Source organism: Clinocottus analis, unplaced genomic scaffold, assembly GCF_023055335.1.
Source record: "Clinocottus analis isolate CAN_PGR_092001 unplaced genomic scaffold, fCliAna1.0.p SCAF_7, whole genome shotgun sequence".
Taxonomy (NCBI): Eukaryota; Metazoa; Chordata; class Actinopteri; order Perciformes; family Cottidae; genus Clinocottus; species Clinocottus analis.
The window spans coordinates 1,257,116-1,282,105 of NW_027176229.1; the positions used below are offsets into that span (position 1 = coordinate 1,257,116).

Genomic DNA, 24,990 nt, shown 5'->3' on the forward strand with positions numbered 1-24,990 from the left:
ACACAACAAGTGGGTCACAAGTAGAAGGAAGCATCAAGGTCAGATCTAATGCTATCTGACGGTAAAAACTCTCCACCGCACCAAAGTAAACACCGCAGATAGTGCAGGAAGAGGAACTCAAGCATCTTAAAGCAACAGTGGGTTTTATTTAGGAGGATCTACATGGAATATATTATTAAGTATGTTTTCATTTATGTGTGTATAATCAACCGATTGTTACCTTGGAATGATCCCTTCATACTTCATATCTGTTTGAACTGCAAACAAAATGCATTACGTCTGGTGGAGAGTGCTTGATTACTTGTTTAGGACCTGGTAAATGACGAAACTTGGGACCTAACGTGGAATTTATCTGACTTAACTTGGGACTCGTCAGACTAATCCTAGGCCTTGGGATGTGTCAGTCTTAACTTGGGACTTGAGACTTGCAAAAACAACGACTTGGCTCCACCTCTAGTATAAATTCTCCATTACAAGTAAAAGTCCTTCATTCAAAACACTATTAAGTAAAAGTAAAATTAGCAAAATCTACTTAAAACAATTTAAAAATATATATATATATATATGAAGAATGAGTCCTTCATACTATAAGAAACATGTTCACCATACTACAGCATGTTAGCCACTGAAGACACAGACAGATGACTGGGAATATGTGGAAGACCGATGGGCTTCAGAGTACGTTTCCCCTCCTGGCTTTTCAAAATGAATGGCGTGTGTTTGCTGAGCGTGGACTCTCTCAGTGCTGATTGGCTCATTAGAAAGTTTACCCAGATACCCTGAAGAGCTATATTGTATTCCTGTCTTCAGGAGAAGTTCACTTTTACTCCAAAGTTTAGATGCTGGGGACTTGTTACACTTTACAACACGTAATAAAAGCTCCACTGATCAATACTTTAATATTACAGGAATGGAACAAATGACTATGAGTAATGTGAAAGATGTTCGTAATAACAAAGCCACAAAGAATTACCCTCAACTCTGTGGCTCTACGGAGCTTTTTACCCTCTTTTCTTCTATATATTGTGTTGATTTTGTTTTTTTATGTTACATTTATGTGTCTCCGTGGTTCAGTCGCAGTGTTTTCCTCAACCCTGTTTTCCAGCAGCGGCCAACCCAATTACATTCTCATACAACTTATCTGCGTTCTCATTTCAATTTTGACAAACACAATTTGTGTTTTCCCCAGGTTACGGTCGCAGTTTTGAAGACATAGTAAACTTTATAAAATAAAACAAAATAAATTGCAATAGCCCTTTTAGAAAACCTCATCTGACAGTCTGTCTCTCTCAGTCCTGGTTCTGGTTCTCCCGTGCCCCCCTTTCCTCCAGTATGTACAGGAGGAAGAGGAGGGGGCGCTGCTGCCGCCAGGAGTTGAGCTCTTCTCCCTCCGAAGCTCCAACTGCAGCGTTTGACCTGCAGTCCTTCCTACATGCATCTTTTCCTGTCTCCTTCTTACTTACATCACCACTCTATCTTATCTTTTTCTTACTCTTTTCTCGGTCTGTCTTCCACCTCCAAGCATGCCACCCGTCCTGCCAGACCTGCTCCGGTCCCTCCCAGGCCGACTGCACCTCCTGCCCCCCGCTGGCCTCCTTACAAAGCGGCTACTGCCAGACCAGCTGCCAAGAGGGGCTTTTCCTCGACGCCGTCACTGGAGAGTGCCTCGGTAAGTCAGCCTGTCCATGTGCGTGTGTCTGTGCTTATCGCTTACACGAGTGCTTGTATTTATAGCCTGAGTGGCCCCAAAGTGGGAATTGAACCACCAACTCTTGGAGGGGTTAGTACCTCGCGCTGCCCGCCAAGCTGTTCACGCTCACGCACACACACACAGATGTAAGCAGTCTGCAGCGCCAATAACCTGCTTTATTTTCATATTTCTGGCGGAACTGCATTTCATAATAGTTGTAAGTAATGAATTTTTAATGCTTCAATTGCTGCGTTGGTAGCGTTACATTTGGCCAATCAGCCGCCAGCAAACGAATGTTAAGACCAGAGGAACAAAAAGGCATTTTTTTTATTTTATTCTCTTAATAACATCACAAAAGTGAGTGACAGCCGGAACTCTTAGAGTCCTGGAATGAATCGTCAGTAGAAAACATGCTATCTGTTTTTAGAACGTGTCTGGATCTTTGATAGGAAATCATTATACAGTTCAAACCTGTGTCGGTAGAAATATAAAAGAAAGAAGTTCCCATAGTGCATTTATAATAATAACGCATCAGTCAGTTTTATATTCAGTGAGCGGAAGCTGAAGATTAATTTCTTTGCAGAAATCTGACAAAACAGCAGCAGTTAAGAATCTAACTGCATTTATTTGTTCCTTTAACGGAAAACTTTAAAATGTGAATTTAAAAGCTGTCAAAAATACGTCTTTAACTGCTAACAACCATTGGAGGAAGAGTTTTTTTCCATAAATGTGTCTTTACCTTTTGATTACAGTTTCTGTTTCGACATCAGATTTTAGCTCACTGACATGTATGTGGGTGGACACACACACACACACACACACACACACACACACACACACACACACACACACACACACACACACACAGTACAAGTGCAAACTCACACGCTGCCCGAATCTCAAATGGGTCAAGCTCAGCCGAACTCTGGTTAATAAAAGATGCCTTCAGGCACTTCGGGGCCACAGAAATACCGGGGTCATCATTTCCGCATGACACACCCACACACACACATATATATACACACACACACACACACACACACACACACACACACACACACATATATATATATATATATATTACTGCCTGCATTGATGATGGTGGAGTCTGACGCTGCACAAAGCTTCTCCAGCACATCTCAGAGATTCTCAACGGGGTTAAGGTCTGAACTCCATGTGTGAAAATGATGTCTCATGTTCCCTGAACCTCTCTTTCACAATTTGAGCCGGATGAATACTGGCATTGTCATCTTGGAATATGCCCGTGCCATCAGGGAAGAAAAAAATCCATTGTTGGAATAACCTGTTATTGCTGAACTTGGTCGTTGCTGAACCTAGACCTGAGCAACTGCAGCAACCCCAGATCATAGCAATGCCCCCACAGGCTGTACAGTAGGCTGTAGTAGTTAAATCCAGGTGGACACTTTTTGTTTGGCCAGGCAGTGTGTGTGTGTGTGTGTGTGTGTGTTTATATATATATATATATATATATATATATATATATATATATATATATATATATATATATATATATTAGGGCTGGGCAACGTTGAAAAAAATTAACTGATTAATTCCATGATTTTTCTGCGATTAATCGCCAAATTCAATAATGAAGTAAAAACTAGTGTATTACAGTCGTCCCTCGTTTATCGCGGGGATACGTTCCAAAAACAACCCGCGATAGACGAATCCGTGAAGTACTGAGCATTATTTTTTTACCATTATTATACATGTTTTCAGGCCGTAAAACCCCTAAACACACACTTTTATACACTTTTCTCAGACAGGCATTAACATTTTCTCACATTTCTCTCTTATTTAAACACTCTCAAAGTTTCGCGGATTTAAAAAATAAGCCTGAACATGTTTAACAAATTTAATTTTAATGATCAATCTACGAGGTCCTTTGACCTCTTTGTCCGTGAGCCGCTCCGCGGACTTTTTATCCGGACGTATTCTGTCCTGTACAGGAGACGCTGCACGCAGGAGACTGATTACAAGGTGTACGGTACAGTCCCTCAGCTCAATGAGGGCGCAGAACACAATGCACGTTCATACTGTACGCTGTAAAAAAGGGACGACTGTACACGCTTTTATTTTAAAGTAATGTTATCAGAACAATATAACAGCATTCTGGAGCAATATCAGGTTCACATACATACATATATAGTTTAGAAATATTTTTTATTTAGCCAAGCCAGTCCTTCTTTGGTCCATGTTCAGTCTGTTGTTTACCTTAAAGATGTTAAAGACCAGCAATGATTCACTTTATACAAAAGCAATAAGTGCTTTTCATGTTTTCAGTTCAGTTTTTCTTCCTCAGTGAGAAAAGTCCAGTCTGTGTTGTCTTGAACAAGTGCACTGAACATCTTGTGACGTGAGGAAAGTTCTCCTCTTTGAGAGAAGAGTAAACATCTAGAACTGATGCTGCTTTAAAGTGCTCTGCATGGATCAGACCGCGGGGTCAGCAGCTTTGCGCGATTAACTTTCAATCTGGACGTGGAGGCTGTAGGTAGACTGACCGCCTAGGAGCGCTTTTTTTTTTTAGTTGAAGCGGCTCGCGGCAGCAGCGCTGCTCGTTGAGAACAGAAGCTGCAGAACAACACGTGCTTTCACGTCGGTCGGCGAGGCTACGGATGCGTGCGCCTTCAAAGTAAAAGCAGCGTCGCTGTAATGCGTTCATGGCGTTTATCTTATTTATTTATTTTTCATGTTTGATTGACGTCACGCGGGCCGGACTGGGAGAGCTGTGAGACGCCAGTCTGAACTACGCTGTCTGCAGAAGTGATAAGTGATAAGCCCCTACCAATGCAAAAAACATGCAGTTAATGCATGATCAAATAGTTAACGCCGTTAAAGGATTGCCGAATAATTCTTGCGTTAATCTGCCCAGCACTAATATATATACATATACATATATATACATACATATATATACATATATATATATATATATATATATATATATATATATATATATATATATATATATATATATATATATATATATATATATATATATATATACACATACATACACACACACACACACACACACACACACACACACACACACACACTAAGCCTCTCTCGAACGCTGACTTTTAGACTCAGACACATTTTCTTTAATCTCACCTTTATGTCCTTATTCTTGTTTTTGCCTTCCTTTTCTTTCTCTCTCACTTTATTTCTCATGCACACGCGCGCACGCACACACACACATTAATATATTCACTAAGCTCTCTCTCAAACCCAAATTCTCTTACACACAGACTTACACATATTTTATCCCTCCTTTCACTTTATTTATTATGCACACACACCTTATCTCTCTCTTTCTCCCTCTCACACACACTGCCCTGGATTACACCTTTAACTATTACGTATCCTCTTAAGGTGATGAGGCTTTCTCTCTCAATGACGAGCTCCCGTATGGGGAGCGGCCATCAGAGGCAGATGTCTCCTCTCGTTCTCATCCCGTCTCTCTTTCTCTCTGTCTGTCTCAGTCATCGTTCTCTCGTTCGTTTCCCAGTCGACAGCGACAGCGCCGTCGTCGCTCACACTTTATCACGGCCAGCTAAGTGATTTTGACAAAATTCCACAAATGCGTGACCTTAAAGAGACTAAACGTTAAACTGTTGAACCGCCGCTCGTTTGAGATTTATACTTTTTGGAGGAATGAGAAAAACATTTTTTATTTTTTTATTTAAAGTTTATTTTATCATATAAGCCTCATTGAGATTAAACATCTCCTTTACGAAAGTGTCCTGGATTACTATTGGAGACTGGAACAGAGGCTGTAGGAATGAAGAGACATTTGTTGTTCGGCCAGTATGAAACCAAGTCATTGCTTCTTGGGGGTTAGCTCTGCTAGCTTTCTTCTAAAATGAATGTATCGTTATTCTCAATGTTGACTGAGCCTTGCTGCAAATATTATGACAACACTCCCAAGTGAATGATGGGACATATTGATGTGTCTGATAACTGGACGCAACCTCCGGTTCTGAAAAAGATGCTTCGGGGCGGGTGATTGAGAGGATCAGTGTTGGAAGAAAACATTATTCACGCTTAATCAGTTACTTGTTCACTGTTATATTCAGACTTCTCATTGAACTGTCTTTGTTTAATCTTACACACAAACTCAGCATGTCTCCTGACAGCAGTGAGACTGGGGAATGTGTATGTTTCTATCTGAAAGAACGTGCAGTTCCTTTGTTATCGTATGACCCTTTCTTACAAACCGCTCTATGGGACGAGGGGAAAGGTTCCCGATTAGGCCGAAGACGTCATGAGGGTTTCTGTTTGTGGGTCATGATAAGTATTTAAGAGGTGGTTCTTTGAGAGATCTGTGAGCAGTCTTGGATATGCAATTTGTCTATCACCTTGTACTTCTGACTCTGCTCCTTCCTTGCAACGAATACATGTTCCTGTTTTAATGATTTTACTCCGAGGGGGTGAGTGAATTTTTCTAACAATCAGGAGAACACAATAACTTGGACATGGCCCACTGTGAAGGAAACATAAGTAGACACCTATCTAGTGACACGCAACAAAGCTCACACAACTCTTTCTTTTCCTTTGTGTTTATTATATTTTCTTTTGATCTTTTGTGTTTGTCTTGTCGACTTTGTGCTGTTATTCATCATTTAATGGACACCGGCCAAGAAGAGAAAACAAGTTCACTCGTCAGACTCTGCTCTCGTTTCCTGATAACCATCTTGTTTGATTGGAAGAGAATCGAGCCGAGAGAGAGAGAGAGAGAGAGAGAGAGAGAGAGAGAGAGAGAGAGAGAGAGAGAGAGAGAGAGAGAGAGAGAGAGAGAGAGAGAGAGAGAGAGAGTCAGAGTGAGAGAGAGAGAGAGAGAGTCAGAGCGAGAGAGAGTTAGAGAGAGATAGTCAGAGAGAGAGAAAGAGAAAGGCAGAGAGTCAGAGAGGGAGAGAGGGAGAGGAAGTGAAAGAGAGAGAGAGAGAGAGAGAGAGAGAGAGAGAGAGAGCGTTTTCACGACCATATGGCGGTTTATTTATTTTTGCGTCATAATTGCGTTGGAGTCATTAAACATGAAGCTTAAAATAGATGCTGCACGCTGGATAATAGGAAGGCATCACCATAGAAACAAGGCGCTGAAAAAATAGACATGGAATCATGATTTTGATGTTTTTCCTCCCGTCAATAGAGAATAAAAACCCTCTGCGGAGACGCACTTAAGAGACGCTGCTGCCGACAGCGACAGCTGCGTCGTATCAATGCTCAACATGAGCGAGTGCGAGTTGATCACAGGAAGTGCTTTTTACCGTCTTTGCACCTGTGATTGTTCCCACTTCAACGTGTTTCTGCTCCACTACAGACGCTGTGATTGGCTTTGAGTCACACGGGCGTCATGTCGCCATGACCCTGAGCGGAGGCCTTGCTTCATATTTATCTGTTTTGCAGAGACCTTGTCGAAGAATAGAACTGATGCAAAAGGTGCACGTGGAGCTGTGGCTGTGAACTAAACCAAGAACACGTCACCAACCTATTTTCACGGACCGGCCAACGCAGTGTGGACGATAAATACGACGTAATACATGTGACGTAATAAAATGATACGACTGGTATAAAGCAATTTTAAAGTGCATTAAGATATAACTTAACATCACGCTGAATTAGTGGAAGCCCTGAGCTGGTTTCTCCTCTACGAGCCGGTGCCATGTCGGTGTGATGGGAGACAACGTCACCACACGTGTGTTTATGTCCTTTTAACTCCCTAAATTAGACCTTTACCTTCAGTCTACTGCTTAATTTAAACCCGCTTCACGAAGACAGGATGTTAAAAAAAGGAGGCAAGGTTTTTTAGAGCTTTTTTGGTGATCTTAAGGATACTCTGCCTTGATTTTAATCCAGAACATCAAGTTGAAACAGACTTTTAAGTGACATTTTTTGGGTAACAATCGCGTGACATATGTCAAGAGGTTGCGTCTGATGTTACTCGCAGACGGATGTATCCGGTCTTTTTTCAAAATAAAACTTTTTTCTGACCTTGATTTTTTGTTCTTTTCACATTCATTCTTTCTCTGGGGCCCGGTAGCAAGGGACCCACGGACCGGTACCGGGCTGCGGTCCGGTGGCTGGGGGACCACTGTTTAAGGAGTGAAACCAATAACCACTGTGTAGGAGTTCAACCCTCGCGTTTACACAACAACGTCTTTGCTACGTTTACTCAGAGCGTCGCGGTGCGGACGGGCGTGAACGGAGAAGTTTGACGCCCAGTGTGTTGCTCCTCAGTGGTCACGACGTGTCCTACCCTGATCACGTGACAGGCCAATAGTATAGAAGAGTTTTATACGTCACCTGACAGCTTGGAACCGTAGCGACTCCTTTGAGATGCAAGTTGTTCTTGAATCAGTGATGAAACAGTGTAACATTGTTACAGCCAGCAGTGAATCAGAGAGAAAAGTAGGCCTGCTTTAATGGCTGCATGTGTAAAAGCCGTGCTTTGTTGGGGCACGACTAGATGGGGGTGACGTCGGCGCCAGAGGACCACCCGCCGTCTCTTCTCATGCCAGTAACTAACTTCAAATACAGACCATGTCCCACTTTTGTTCCTCTCGCTTTCTGAACTCCTGCTGCACTCTTTTCTCTTCTTTTTTTGCCACACAGTCACAAGGAAGCAGCCTAATTGAGACACATTATGGTCTTTATTTCCCTGCGTCACTCTCGTTAAACGGGATTCTGCTCGATATATTCCGGATGCAGGAGAGGTAAAAAAAAGAGAAAGAGCAAGTCTTGGATAATGTCTGGAATAAATCCGACCCCACGGGAGAATACGATCATCCAGTCTGCGTGCCGTGCATTTATACCTCCACAATACCTTTTTTATGTGCTTCAAAAAGTGATAACTGCGCTGTAAAGAGGGACTCTAGAGGACCCGAATCAATGCCATTCACTTTCAAATTCAGTTTTAGTCCGCGCCGCCAATAATCCCCCCGACGCCCGAGTTATCTCATCTATGGGAGAGGAACTACTTCTTCTTCTTCTTCTTCTTCTTCTTCTTCTTCTTCTTCTTCTTCTTCTTCTTCTCCTCTTCTTCCTCCTCCTCCTCCTCTTCCTCCTCCTCCGCATGCTCCCTGTTCCATAGGTTCACATACGGGTCTGGTCATCTAGAAGATGGAGGGAGATATAAGTCCCAGAGCTGAGAGGAGAGAACAGAAGGAGAACATTTCCTCTCAGATTTTTTATTTCCCACTAAGGAATCCCCCGCCGAGGTTTAATTAGTGGATTTATCACATTTATAGACAAGACGTCCTCATTATAACTGTTTCTGTTGCGTAATTGTCTTCGCCTGTTGCCTACTTTATTATTTTATTTCAATATGTCTTTCAAGAAGAATCCCACAGGCGTTGATTTTTTTTAAGTAAACAAATTAGAGAAAAAGTAAATATAGATCAAAAAGTTTTTTTTCTGTTTTTCTGAATAAATATAAATCCTGGTTTGTTATTCAAACATTACAACGAAGCATGCAAAGAGATCCATCTTTAACCAGAGTTTGGCTGCAGCTGTCCATTGTTTTTGTAATCGAGTATTCTACCAATCGTTCTATCCATTCATCTAGTTGTTGGATGCGAAATGTTTCATCATTCGTCAATTATTTAGGAGGAATGGTTAATATACAAAAGAGAAATCAAGACAAACAACTGAATAGTTTCCTCCAATTGTTATGCTTAAATTGCATCCAGTAATATTATCTGTCAAAACTCAAATTGAAGTTCCATGTTACAGGTCATTGCCAAAGATTTAAGTAATACAACGTTTTTTGTTTTTTTTAATTTTCAGGTTTTAGAGTCAACACATTGTTACCTTTGAAATGCCAAAAAAAGATTGCTTTATTTTGGTAGCTCACCTATGTGACTTTGATGATTATCTGTATTACAAGTGTGACAATGAAAGAAAACACAAGGCTTCATTGTGTGTGTGTGTGTGTGTGTGTGTGTGTGTGTGCCCTGCAGAGTGCAGCTCTGACTGTCAGCGCTGCACGGCCGACCTCAAGACGGGCGTCGGCAGCGTGTGCCTGTGGTGCCGGGCGGCGAGGACCTGGCTGCTGGGCGACCACTGCGTCTCCGACTGTCCCCGGGGCCACTACGGCTGGCACGGAGCCTGCATCAGTAAGCACTGACCCGTCCACCAGCCCTCCATTTTGCTTTCATGCGGTACACACACCAAGGTCAGAGGTCGGGCAGGGGGGGGCTGTCACACCTGTAAGAAAAAATCCCCAGCACCACTTTTATGTTTTATTCAGCAGTCAGAGATCTTTAAAATTGGGGTCAACACATTGACCCGCGAGGAGCATTTTTTTCTTCTTAAATATAATAAATACTGAATTCAGAGCCGGCGTTTGAAGAAAAAAATACATTCTGCTTCATGAATAAGTCGGTCAGAGGTTTATTCTTTTCATATTGCAGTGGAATACATTTTCAGGACAAATCCCTCCTCCGGCTATAGAATTACATCAGAAAAGTACTCGCTCACTGATGCTCTTACAATGCTTCAAAATGATTACAAATTCGCACATGCTTGGACTTTTGACTGTGGAAGGCTGAAGAGATTCAAACCAGTGACTGGGCGGATATTTGGGGGTCATTTCACCAGCTGCTCTGCACCGAGAGGGACGGTTTAAAGACAAATCTAAAGTAATACTTTGGATCATGTAGCCACGGCCGCGCATCAGGATCATTGTGATAACATCGGTGTCACCTGTTCACGCGGTCACCGATTAAAGCAGCCTCATGTTCTTCATCGCTCGACACGCCGCTGTAATTCTGTTGCCAGTCTGTGTGCGAAGACTTGCGTACGACATCATTGTTTGCATTCATCATTATCACATGCCTTACCTTCATCATCCTCATCAAAATCACCGTCATAGTTTCAGCCGTCTTATCACCATTACCGTGCTCACTTGCTCATGGACTGCGTCATTATCTCAGTCCTCACTGCAGTTGGCCTTGTGCCCCTTTTCTTCCTTCTCGTCATCACCAACACTACCACTATCATCCTCATCCTCATCCTCATCGCGTCGAAGCCACCGCTGTAAAAAGATCCTGCACACAGATTTGAATGCAGAGCGTGAGCAGGAAGCTCTGGGCTGGAAGAGTGAAAAACCCTCTGGGGTCTCATTTAGCTGAGAGCTGCACACACACACACACACACACACACACACACACACACACACACAGAGGTGGAAATGGCATTTCTGGATACAGGTAACGTCTCACTCCTGCTGTTGATTCGGGCCCAAGGATGAATTTCACCACGAGATTTAATGTTTCCTTCTTTTTTTCTTTTTTTTTTTGGTGAGGATTATTATTCAAGGCTGGATATGAGTGGGTTGTGCGCAGGTGTGTAGGTGTGTGTGGCGGTGGAAGGGGGATTGTGAGCAGCAGAGCAATCTAAGAATGATTAGACCCTCGATAGTGATTAGTGAGTCTTATGAATATGTATCATTTGTTATCAAGGACTTGATATTTCAGCAGCTTTTAGTCTGTCACGACATGAATTAAACCGCAGTACTGACTTCATACTGGTGCTTCTCTGGTGCACTTTCATGCGTTGGTCGTGTACTATTACTGCATTTTTCTAACATGTACTCATGTATTCTAAGCAGTGAAGTTGTGTTTACGCTGCATTTTTGTATTTTATCTCACATCTTTCTTCTTCGTGTAATCCTTGAACCGCATGTTGTTTCCATGACCTCTTTTCTCAGCGTGGACTCTTTTGGAGGCGACACAGCGTGAACAAACTGCACATTCAGCATGTTTGTAGCGATGCACCGAAGTCACTGCTGACCTATAATTATTTATACTCAAACCACCAGGGGGTGACTCCTCTGGTTGTATAGAAGTATATGCTTCATGTGTTAAAGCTGCATTCTCTCTCTTGACCACCAGGGGACGACTCCTCTGGTTGTATAGAAGTCTATATAAATGACTCTACTTCTCTTGATGTATTCTCTCAGTAAACATTGTAAACATGAGTTTATGTCTCAATCTCTAGCTAGTTCGTAAATTATGCTTATTTGGAGTCAAATGGACCATCAAGCAGGAAACGCTTTAGGGGCGGGGCTACAAGGTGATTGACAGGTCTCCATGTCACTCAACTCATCTTGACTTTCTCTTTCACCCAGAGTGTTCTCCGTCATGTGAGGCCTGCAGTGGGTCGGGGCCTCTCTCCTGCACTTCCTGCCCCGCCGGCAACCTCCTGCTGCCCTCGGGCCTCTGCGCTCCCAAGTGCCCCCCCGGTTACTATGACAACGGCCACAGGAGCTGTCAGGGTAAGCTACTTCTCGGACAACTAGTTTTTATTTATTTTACCGACTGCAGCTCAAGCCAGAACGGTGTGTGTGCTCTACGTTACCTTGATAACGCCCGATGCAGCGTCTGTAAAGCCGTTAATCAGGCTGACACACACACACACACACACACACACACACACACACACACACACACACACACACACACACAGTGAGTCAGGAGCTGTGGTCCACAACCTTGTTACATATATATATATATATATATATATATATATATATATATATATATATATATATATATATATATATATATATATATATATATATATGCCTCTTACCCCCGCCCCGCAGCCAACCTGACCTCTGTGTGACTCTCTCCATCTCCGGCAGCGTGCGACGGCCAGTGCCTGGCGTGCGACATGCCCGGCGTCTGCACGTCCTGCCGCGATCCAGCAAAGGTGCTGCTGTTCGGGGAATGCCAGTACGACAGCTGCGCCCACCAGTACTACCTCAACACCACGACCCGGACCTGCAGAGGTACCCACACACACACACACACACACACACACACACACACACACAGAAATAAATGACTCTCCATCCATATTGCATGTGTGCTACATTGAGCTCAAGTGAAGAACTGTGGGACCAGATATGCAGAAACCCTGAACCACGTGCGTGTGTGACCGTGGTGTCACTTCACTTCCGCTCAACACAGATTTAACTCACAGGAAAGTGTTTCATATGAAGCTGAACGGCCGACGAGCCTCGCTGACTTCCTCTTTATCAGTGATTTGGTTCAGGTAAAGGGATCTTCCTCCTCCTCCTCCTCTTCCTTCTCTTCTTCCTTCTCCTCCTCCTCTTCCTTCTCTTCTTCCTTCTCCTCCTCCTCTTCCTTCTCTTCTTCCTTCTCCTCCTCCTCTTCTTCCTTCACTTTGTCTCTCCTCTTCCTTCTCCTCCTCTTACTTCACTTCTTCTCTTCTTATTTCTCTTCTCTTCATTCTCCTCCTCTTCCTCCTTCTATTTCTCATCTTCTTCCTCCTCTTCATCATCTTTCTTCTCATCCTCCCCTCTTCCTTCTCTTCCTCCTCCTCCCTCTGATCTTATTTCTCTTTCCTCTCTTCATCTTCCTCCTCCTCCTTTCTCCCTTTCATCATCTTTTTTCTTCTCTTCTCTTTCCTCCTGCTCCTTCACCTCCATTTCTTCTCCCTCCTTTTCCTCCTCCTCTACCTGGGTAATCCTCTGAACCCTGGATGAACCCAGAGCTCCTCCTCCTCCTCCTAAGAGAATCACTTCTGCCAACAACGTTGTTTTGGATTCCTCACCGATCTTTTTTCCGAGGAGGAACTTCTTTCATCTCGCGCTCGGCTCCTGTTGGAGAACCCTCTGTGGAACCCTCCACGTTTAATTCATCACAGCAGAGTGTTCCTCCTCCTCTCCCTCTGTCGTGTGAGGAGGTGCAACGCCAAGAGACGAAGCGGATCCTTCAGGATCATAACCGTGATCTAAATAATGTTTCTTAAGATTGAACTGCTTGCGGTAGTTTTATTTTCTTCACCATCTGACTGAGAAAAAGACCGATAATTCAAACTAAAGATGCTTCGTGCCGTTCGTTATATCATATCTGCTCAAGAGGTAAAACATATTGATCAGCTGATTTGTTGTTTTGTAACATTCATCGTTCTCAGATGTCTAAATGTTCATGTACATGGCTAATGTAATATTCCTCTTCCTCCACTTTCTTTTTTTCTCCTCCTCTTCCGCTTCCTCCTCCTTTTCCTCTTTGCTAATAAGCATGTGTACATGGCTAATGTAAATTAATAATCCACTAATATTCCTACTCTGTGTTTTTGCGGGTTGATGTCTGCACTTGTCGTTCATCACGTTGAAATATAAAAAGGAGTAAAGGCAGGAAGACTCGTTAAACTTCTATGTGTCAAAACGTAACCTTCTAACTAGCGTTGCTTCAAAACATTGCTCCTGTCGTACCGTGCTTTGAACAGATCGGGTCCCATCTACATCCAGGACACGGTACAACCGTACGCCCCAGCTCGTTCACGCCGCTCAGCGTCAGCCAATCGGTTTATAGCTTCGTCACTGCTTTAGCAAATCGGCTTGTAGCTCCGTCACCGCGAGCTAAACACTCAACAAAGTCACGACTGTTTGCTGTTCTGGCTCCTCGACGGTGGAATGAGCTCCTCATTGACATCAGGACAGCATGAGGTCTCTACTTCTTCTGTTGCAAGCTACGTAAAAACACACATTTTTCGACTACACCTTGAATAAGGAAGGTAGCGCGGAGCAGCACTTCAATGTCTCTAACTGATAGCACTTTGTAGTTTAACTTTATTGAAGAAATCATGCTTTCTTGATTCTTGTTGTTCTAACTTTGTACTCGCAGTTGAATGCACTTATTGTTCATCTCTTTGGATAAAAGCCTCAGCTAAATGAATTGTAATGTAACGTCGACATTTGTTGGTCTCTAAAACCTCCATGATGTTTCAAAGTGTTCCATTTTCCTTCCTTGACAGTTGTGTTTGTTACAGAATGAGTGATAATAACATGGTTAAGTTGTAATAAACTATGTATGCTCTTAAATGTTGAAACCCTTTAATATATAAAAGACATTTTATCTTCTTGACCTGTTTCCTTTTCAGTGAGCACGTTATGCATTATTTATCCCGTATAATGTCTAATGTCTAATATCGTATAAAAGCCCCCTGGTTTCTTCTCTTCTGTGTAAAACCTTTCATCCCTTTTAACACAAACCCCGACGCTCACACAAACACACAGTTTAATTTGTTCTAATTGTTTAGTCGTCAATAATATCGGACAAGCAGCTGATGAGAGAAAATAAACTGAAAGATAAATATATAATGAAATAAAGAAATAATGAGATCTCTTCTCTGCTTCCTCCTCTTCCTCTTATTTCTCCTCATCCTATTCTTCCTCTTATTTCCGCCCTCCTCCTCCTCTAGAGTGTGACTGGAGCTGTAACGCCTGTCGAGGCCCTCTGCGGACCGACTGCCTGCTGTGCATGGAGGGACACGTGTTGCAGGAGGGCGTGTGCACCCACGGGTGCTCCCCCGGCTCCTATCAGGACGGAGACAAATGCCTCGGTCAGTCCCCCACATGAGTGCTCCTCCTCCTCCTCCTCTTCCTCGTGTTTTCCTTCCTTTGTGCATTAGTGACTAGTTCCTGGTGTATTTCTTATTAAAGCTGTTCATCAACAGCAGGGAACCCAACAGGTTCCTGCAGACCCGTTAAGATCTCTGACCACGTGGCCGGTCGCTCAGGTCCTTTACGGCTTAACACAACTTAGAGTCTTCAATCTACCACATTATTTTTTTAAAGGCTTATTTCTGTATGACTTTAAAGCCGCAGTTTGGTTTCAATTTGATTTGTGTTTAATGTTCTTGGTGTGTGTGTGTCTGTGTGTGTGTGTGTGTCTACCAGGCTGTGATGATCACTGCGTGGAGTGTCGGGGTCCGGCACAGTGCCAGCAGTGCCAGCCTCCCTTTGCCGCGCTGCAGGGTCAGTGTGTGCTGGAATGTGGCAGAAACCACTTCCTGGACGCCCCCTCACAAACCTGCAAACGTAAGACTTTAATGATTGCAATCTTTTTTTAATGTATATATATATATATATATATATATATATATATATATATATATATATATATATATATATATATATATATATATATATTTCATGGACAATATATTCCTAGACAATATTTTGCTTGAAATTGAGAAGAAAAAAATCAAAGAAGCTAAATTCTCCTCCAGCGTGCTCCTCCGACTGCGTGCTGTGTGATGGCGTCGGGCGCTGCGGCGCTTGTCGAGACCACGCCTACCTCATGGAGGGGTACTGCACGCCCGACTGCGGACACGGATTCTACGCTGACCAGAAGACCAGGACCTGCCACGGTAACGGCGTCTGCTTTGTGGCTTATTGTTGTCCCTGTAGACCTGTGAGCTACAGGTCTCTGCACCGCGGACCGAAAGCTAATTATTATTACAGAATTATGAACTGAGTGTTGCTGGATCGCAGCTTTTCCTGCCTTTACGGCTCTTGTTTAGCGGTCCAGAAAACACACCGACCAATCACATCCAGCTACAAAAACACTCCTCTCAGATGCTTTTAAGGAATTACCTCCAAAATCCGAGCGGACGTTGAAACAACTTTAATTAATGTCATTGAGACCTTATTCTGTTTTTTTATGCAACTTTTGCAAAACCTTTTTAAAAACACTTGAATCTACATTTACAAAGGCAGTGTGGTGAAATGAACGGACTTCCATGATAAGATCAAGATTTTGATTTAAGATTTATTGATTGAAGTAAGAAATATCGTAAATGAGCTTCAGACCTCATGCAGGTCAGAGAGAATTCATAAGTGACAAAGAAATGCATTTATTGAATAGAAGCAGAAGTAAACTTTTTTTTTGTTTGGTCTCTGCTCTTAAAGTCAGACGTTTATAAGAACAGACTGCCGACTTTAACTGGCCATTAGCATCTTCCTGTTGCCACGGTGCTAATTGCCGCGTAAAGTAACAGTGAGAGGAGCATTGTCTGCAGAGGCCGGTCATTAGAGGAGCCGTGTGCTTCTTGGTCTCTGGGCTCTTCATGTTCAAACAGGGCTTTTTAACCTGCAGGCGGAGACGCCGAGGCCTTCAGGATCTCTCCGTGGTCTGGAGATGATTCATGAAATTTGAAAGGGCATAATTGTAATGAGGAAATATATTATCATGATTCCCTTTTGTGATAAATGCTTTCTTCTTGTGAAATAATGAAGAAGAAAAAGAGTTCTGCCTTGAGGCTTCAACTAATCCATTAGTTAATCCTGTGAAATAGCCTGGAACCAAATTACTTTTTGTTGTTGTTTCCTTTTTTTGCCAGCCAAGAAGAATTAAGGAAAAAAAACGTTGAGTAACTTTTTGTGCTTTTCAAAATTTGCAGACGTATATATGTTCTCATTTGTGAGTTTAATTGCGTGGCCAAAAGAAAGTCTTCGTGAGGGGATTGGGAGTGCCTGTTGGCGTCGTTAGAAGAGATGTAATGAGATTACAGAGCTCTCAAAAGAGCTGATCTTTAAAAAGTTTCCCAACAAAGTCGCTTCCAATTAAATCCGACTTGTGAAATGCCACGCCGAGACCCAGACGCCTCGCTCGTATGGCACCAGCCGTCTCTGCAACACACACACACAAGCACACACACACACATGTACGCACACGCGTTATCCGTTTAATTTTCATAACCTCGTCTCATCCCGACACCCACTCAGTCTGATCCAGCTGCAATTTTAATTGGACAAATTTAGGGCATTAAAAAGCATCATTGGTTATTAGATTCTTGTGTTCACTCTATTAACATTACAAATTCATTCACTTTCCTTGTATGAGACAAATGTACAGCTTTTTATTCAAAAGTTTGGTTTTAACCCCACAGCTGAAATCAAAGATAATCACATCCGCAAAACTATTAGATTATGAGTGCATATTATAGTTAATGTATAACCTTTAAACCGGTCGCCAGTCTTTCTCATCTTTTCTTTTATTTATCGTACATCATTCTGATAACATCTCACAATGTGTGTTTGCTTTAATCTTGTCTGAGACTTGGAATCATCAAAAGTGTGATGGGGGAGAAGGAGTGGAAATAAGAGGAGGCAGAAAAGCAGGAAAGGAAGAGGAGGAAAAAGAAAAGAAATAAGAAGAGGCAGAGAAGGAATAGGAGGAGGAGGAAGAAGAGAAATAAGAGGAGGGAGAGAAGGAAGAAGAAAAATAAGACAAGGCAGAGATGGAGGAGGAGGAGGAAGAAGAGAAATAAACTGACAGAGAAGGAAGAGGAGGAGGAAGAAGAAAAATAAGAGGAAGATTAGGAGCAGAAGGACGAGGATGATGCAGAGATGGAAGAGCAGGTAATGGAGGAGGAAGAGGAAAGAAGGAGATGAGAAGGAGGTGGTGGTGGTGAAAAAATAAGAGGAAAAGGAGGAAAAGGAAAGAGCTGTAGAAGGAGAATAAAGAAGAGGAATATCGGTAGGAAGAGGAGAAGGCAGAGAAGGAAGAGGAGTTATAGGAGGAAGAGGAAAAAGATAGAGCTGTAGCAGGAGAATAAAGAAGAGGAATATTGGGAGGAAGAGGAGGAGGCAGAGAAGAAAGAGGAGGTGAAGGAGGAGGAGGAGGAGTTTGTTGCTGATTCACCTTAAAGATGAAAACCTTTTTCATCGTTTCAAGTTAACTTTGGCTTCAATGGTTGATTCAAGATGATTCATATTTCTCCTCCTCAGTGAACATCCGGCCTCCGGCCCTCCAGGTCAACGGTTCCCTGCTGGTTCCCCTCGGGGGTCTCGCTCCGCTGTCCCTCGGCCTCCTGCGGGCGAAGGACCCCGACAGTCCACCCGAGCGGCTGCTTTTCCAGCTCGTTCGCGGCCCCGATAACGGCCGGCTGGTCCTGTTCAGAGGAGAGGGAGGGCCGTCCGGCCGAGACCTGAGCGGGGACGAGTCCTTCACCTGGGCCGAGCTGAGATCGGGCCGGGTCCGGTTCAGACACCAGAAGGACAAAGCCAGGTCAGAGGAAGTTTCGAGGAAGAAAAACTGTCGATGTTTTATGGGAACTATTATTTACCAAATTGCTTAATTATTTATTCCTGTGATGTTGTTCAACATTATTATATTTTTTTTCCTTTGTAAATTGTCGGTGAGTTTCCTGAAAAAGCGCTTCCTAAATGAAATCTATTATTATTGTAACTATTATTATTATTATTATTAGTAGTAGTAGTAGTAGTAGTAGTAGTAGTAGTAGTAATAGTAGTAGTAGTAGTAGTATTAGATATCTAGTGATATTTATAGCAGTTTTTAACAAGTAAAAAGCATCTATAACCTCATAGTAAAATGTCAGTAACTGGTGTCAGTGCCTCACAGTCAGGGATTCCTCTCAGTTTTCATCATGCACTGACTTTCGACATCATAAACAACACCCATAATGCACCACACAGAAGGACCCACAGGAGCAGAAAACAAACTGGAAAGTTGGGCCGGGGATGACAGCGGTCTAGGATCTCTCTGCAATCTCACGTTGCCCTCAATGTAAATGGGTCAACGTGCATCAGCCGACCAACCATACGACCTTCCTCCTAACGGCTTCCTCGGCGTAGAAGATGAGAAATAATTTAAATCGACAGCAGTTCACTTTTTATTTTTGGGGAGAGTTGTGCGGTCGCACCGGGCTGCACTTCTTGGCGTGAAGCTCTTTTAGTGCTGAAGAACTACGGTCCATCATGTTTTCAGTGTGCAATAACCATCTGCTGTTTAACTCCCATAAATCAAATGAAAGCGAAAGAGTTCATAATTTATCTTTATATTGCCCCCTGAATGCTTACTAATGATCCACAAATAGATAGGGATTTAAAAAATGAACACACTTCTGTGTCCTGAGGGAGTCATACGCCAATAAAAGAGAGTTTTAATTGATCTTGTTGGTTTCAATGCATCCGTCTCCAACAGGCGTGTTGATTTACATCTGAAACTGTGAAGCGATGAATCACAGCCTTTGATGTGCACGTCAGCGACCAGATTTTTTGCAGTTATTTTGCAACGGTCTGCTGCCTTTTGGCGCAACGTCTAACGGTGGGATGTGCCTCGTGTCATTGCGGTTAACCTGCGAGCGACATCGCTCCAATTAGAGGACGCAGATGAAACGGCACCTGATGCCTCGAGGGCGCTGCCCTGGATTCCTCTTCATCCGGCCTCGCTGGCATTGAACCCATGATAGGAGTCCAGCGTTTTGATCGCACGTCAGCTACGAGTGCGCTTTAATTTGTATACGACCCACGTATTCGTGAACCAGGACGTGCAGGGCTGCTTCTCCGGAGGTCACGTGATCGCGTGATTGAGTATAAAGAGCGATGGAAGTCTGCTTAGGGAGGAGTCAAAGATGGTTGGATGAGTCCAGGCTGGTCTCATCCAACACCCACGATCTTTTCATAAACCTAATAAAGTATTTCAGGATATTTTCCTAAAACTAACTTAAGTATTTAACAATATTTTCCTCAACCTAACTTAAGTATTTCACGATCTTTTCTTCAACCTAACTTAAGTATTTTACAATCTCTTCCTTAACTGAATTTAAGTATTTTACGATATTTTTCGCAACCTAACTTAAATATTTCACGATTTTTTTTTTAACCTAACTCAAGTATTTTACAATATTTTCGTCAACCTAACTTAAGTATTTCACGATCTTTTTTTCAACCTAATTTAGGTTTTTTACAATATTTTCTGAAACCTAACGAGGTTTTGTTGCATAAAGACACTGCTGTTTCCTGTAAAGACACACAAAGGAGAAAAGGAGACCAATGTTTGAGTATTGAACCAAAAGTCAATGCTGACTTATTTTAACTTTCTTTTTAAAAGATTGTCCGTTAAGAGTTACGTATCATAACATACCTACTAAAATCACACGTGCACCCATTGCTCAAGCCACTGGACATTTGTAGGATAATGCAGAGAAAATAACTTTTCCTCAACTCGTCATCTCGAAAAATGTATTCCCTATATTCCCCGAGAAAAACTCCAGTGTGCTGATGCAACACTGCAAATCCCTCAAAAGAGAGAGAGAGAGAGAGAGAGAGAGAGAGAGAGACAGAGAGAGAGAGAGAGAGAGAGAGAGAGAGAGAGAGAGAGAGAGAGAGAGAGAGAGAGAGAACACACTTGGTGGTGAAAATAAAGAGGACGATTATGTATGAGCACAAGAGTAAAGAAGTGACACTTCATTTGGTCATTTTGTGACGTAATTGTTTGAAATTCGTAAAAAGTGACATGAACGTGTCACGGCTGTCTCATGAAAGGGCTGAAGCGCCTGTTGATCGACCTTCAGTCTCACTCACGTCACTCAAAATCAGTTTCACACCTATGAAAGCATCCGGTAAGCCCTCGCTCCACGGTTGTGTTCATGTTGTCCGTTAATTAGTCTTTTATTAGAAGGAATAGATTTCCTATCCCTGCTTTATTATTCTATTTCAAGGATTTTCTCCTTTTGTGGCCAAAATGTGGCACGTCTCCGTTTATCTTGATACCTCCTCTCCCTCTTCGAGCACCTTGACATTTCATATTTTGCTGCTCTTGTTAGTGGCCTGTCTGCCCCGCCCTTCTGCTTAGATTTATGCTGCTTCCTGGTTGGAAAGTTCATTTCCATTAACCCGCACGCGTTACATTTACACTTCTCTCATTTTAATGTGGCCGAATTTGCATTTGTTCTGCATTTCTGCATCGCCAGAGATCAAAGAGGCCGCTAATATGTAAAGAAATAATTCATGCCGCCTCTTTAGAGCTCAGCCTGGACACAGTTTTCCTTACTCCAGCTGTTCTGCTTTGGCTTCTTCCTGCAACAAGTCTGTGTCATTTTGAGTTTTGGACACAATGTCCATTCCCCCAATTGGAATCGACACGTTCAACAGATAATTCGGTCCTAACTCAGCCGGTCTGGCCCTCGAAACGGAGGCAAGCCAGTGAATTAGAAAAAATGTGGTCCGCTGCCCAGTTTTGAGCCATTAGATTAATGGAGACAATGAAACGTAAAGCCCCAAATAGGATTTAATCTGCATATTATAGCCATATTTGTCAAATTATGTGGAGTGGGGGATAATGACTGCAGACACAGAGCCACAAGCAAATGCTCTCAGGTTTGATTCCCTTTAGAGTCCAGCAGACAAAACATGGCGAGTCCAAACGGGCTGTTTACACACTACAGAAAGGTATCAGGGCCAGAAACAATGGGAAAAATGAGAAGAAGGGGATTTATTCCCATTGTGCATTTTGAGATTAAAGTCAAAATGTCAAGAATAAGGTTGAACTTCCAGGTAAAACAAAACTATTTAAGCATAATGTTCAGAATGAAAAGAAAAAGGTTCAGAATGAAGTCGAATAAGGTCTGTACTTTCAAAATTTGTTCGACATAATATACTTTATTGATTTGGAGAAATTATATTTTATGTTGTTGTTGTTCTTTGCATTTTGAGGAGTAATGTTATAATGTTAAGAATATTAAGCTATGAGCACCACCACGAATACAAAAATATTGACTTTATTTTTTAGTAAAAGCATTTAAAAAAAATCTTCCATCATTTCCCTTTTGTCTGGCCTTCACACCAACGGTTCTGTGGATAAAAGGGACTAAAAGGGAAAAAATCTAAATAATTATCACTTGTTAAAATAAGATATTTTCATTAATTCCTGCCTCAGCAGAACATGCCAAGTGGCATACAAGTCACACATCAAAAGCTACGCAATTTTTTGTCTCAAGGCTGCATAAAAAAAAAAGAAAATCCAACTTTCATCTTATATGAATGCAGGAAATATACCAGTCACATACAGTATATTGCCTATGCATAAAAAAGAGATTGAGAGGCAATATGTTGCTTTAATAAGCTGTCCAATATATCTTCAATGGGCCACGATTATTCTAACCATACGAAAAACGCTTTGAGCAGTCACACTTTTGTTGCAAGAAGTTGTAATTCAAAAAGAGTTTCATCATTGTTGAAAGGCGCCGTGAACAGGAACATGGTGACAAATGACACCAGCGGCAGCGCCAGCCTTAAGAACAAGTCGCTGAATGAGTGAATGAATGAATCAACACTGTTTTTCCAAACGCTATCACCTGAAAACTATTCTGAAAGCCTCACACTCTCTGTTGAAGCATCAGAAAACATGACGCTCTTCTCTGTCACAGTGTGCATGCATCGTCAATTAATTATGCCACAAGAAACTATTGATATATTAAATGATGACAGTATTGACTTTTTAGAAAGTGAACAAACTATCCATAGATCAAGATACTGGAATGTATATGTTCTGTTTATTGAATGTATTAAGTACTCGAGTACTATACTATTTTGAGATACTTGTACTTTACTTAATTATCTATTTATGTTATGCTACTTTATACGTCTACTCTACTTTGGAAGCCATGGTTGTACTTTTTACTTACAATTATTTTAAAATATCAGTTACTTCAACATGTTTCTGCAAACCAAGTAATGTCCAAAAAGCATTATGGCAACAAAACTACTTAGGAAAGTTTGACACCGTAACAATGAAGTAACGTTGCATTACGCCGTAACGTAAGATCGTTTCAATATATTGTACCAATTCATCGTACCAATACATCGTACCTATACATCGTACCAATACATCGTACCAATTCATCGTACCTATACATTGCACCAATACATCGTAACAATACATCGTACTAATTCATCGTACCTATACATTGCACCAATACATCGTAACAATACATCGTAACAATTCAAGAGGAAGCTGACTTCACAACTCAACCCAGTCACCAGACAGAGCATCAAATATTGGTGTTCAGTGAACAGGGTTTTAAAAATGCCAATTGTGTCTCATTTGTTCCAAACAAAACTTTTTTCAGTTCATTAAAATAAACACAAGCGATATTGAGATATGCACCTCATAAAACACTGTACGTGCTTCAGCTGGTAGCTGGTGGTTTGGTCTCCTGCAGCCTGACCGTGTCTCACCCTACAGCCTCAGGGACTTGGGGGTAATACGCCTGGTCTTTAATGATGGGGGGACGTCATTGATGAGGAGTGTGTGTGTGTGTCAGCAGGTGTGTGAAGCGTCCTCCACTCACCTGCACAGCACCAAGGTGATTAGCTCTAATGACGACGCACAAAGGTAGCCACGCTGGACTCTTTTTCTCAGAATGCTCCGGGGAAAATAAAAGCTTTTTGTAGGTCATGTTGATTCAAAGTGAGCCTCGCAATCAAAGAGAGAGAGAGAGAGAGAGAGAGAGAGAGAGAGAGAGAGAGAGAATGAACTTTGACCTCTAATGCTGTGTTGACACCGAACGCATTGCGAATATTCACGTTGCGTCTACCATGTCAGTTTACTCGCTTGACAATAAAAGGGTGTTCACACCAAACGCAAAGGGGGTGTGGCCTATCAGCGTCACTTTTCTCAATGAAAATAGCGATCGTCTCCGCTATTGACTACGGAAGATGTTCCAAAACTTTGGAACATCAAACGCCCCCCTCATTTCGGCCCGCGTCAAACGGGCTGTTCGCGCCGCCTCAAACGCGGCTAGCGTGCCGCCCAACAAAAAAACGCTTCCTCGCCACGCGGTGCGTCTTTGCATTGACTTTACATGAAATCTGGTCGCGCGTCAAAGGAGGGTTTGTGATGTTGGCCATTGAGCAAAGTGCGTGATGCGCGTCACGCGCCGCCCCTCACTTTTATTGCGCAACAGGGTTTCAGAGCCCTCTGACTCGCGCATGCGTTCAACTCCTTGGTCCGTGTTTCAAGACGGATCAGGTGGGTTGCGGCAGACCCCTGACGCAATTCATGTGGACCAATCCCCGCCCTGGCGGCGCAACACGGCACTAAGGACAGCACGCCCCGGTCAACAGTGCCAAGTCCCTTCCCGGCGGGGAGAGAAGTACAGATCATCCACGGCCTCGGGAAGCGACTAAGTTCCGGCACGGGCGCTATAAAGCACGCAACCAGAGCCGGCGTGTCACCTTCGGCCCGAGCCTTTCCAAGCCAACCTAGAGCCGTCACGGCGCACTACAGTGTCGGAAATGCGCCCAGCAAGAGCCAGCACAGCAAGGGTTACAGTTCATAGTGTCAACAAAAATACGTGTTGTCCAAATCTATCACCGCCACACTGACCCTGCACAGACAGGACATGCAGCACGGCTGCGCCGGCAGCAACCTTTCTCCGCGCCATGGAGAGACTGCAGGTAGAAGCACCAGCACCCCCAGGTGCAGCAGCAACAACAGCACTGTGGCTTGTTTATGATTAGATACGACTGCAAATGGAAAAAAAACAGTAACATAATCAGCATTTTACTCACCAGGCTCACATAAACCTCTGTAGGAAAGCGGTCATCAGTAAGTCCTGAGATGTTTTAGCTTCTAGGTTTGGACAGGCTTCGTTTATGCTGAGTTCAGGCGGCTGATCTGGAATCAGTCGTTTCTCCTGGAGGTTCTCCCCCA

At 42.8% G+C, this 24,990-nt stretch overlaps 1 protein-coding gene across 1 annotated transcript in view; it reads left to right on the forward strand.

The window, feature by feature from the left end:
• fras1 (Fraser extracellular matrix complex subunit 1) overlaps positions 1–24,990 on the forward strand; it is a 215,993-nt gene that overhangs the window by 123,647 nt on the left and 67,356 nt on the right. The window contains exons 19-26 of the mRNA XM_068605059.1: positions 1,523–1,669; positions 9,673–9,828; positions 11,844–11,990; positions 12,360–12,506; positions 14,948–15,088; positions 15,426–15,566; positions 15,758–15,898; positions 18,261–18,540. Coding sequence (XP_068461160.1) covers positions 1,523–1,669; positions 9,673–9,828; positions 11,844–11,990; positions 12,360–12,506; positions 14,948–15,088; positions 15,426–15,566; positions 15,758–15,898; positions 18,261–18,540 — 1,300 coding nt within the window. The remainder of the gene's footprint in view (positions 1–1,522; positions 1,670–9,672; positions 9,829–11,843; positions 11,991–12,359; positions 12,507–14,947; positions 15,089–15,425; positions 15,567–15,757; positions 15,899–18,260; positions 18,541–24,990) is intronic.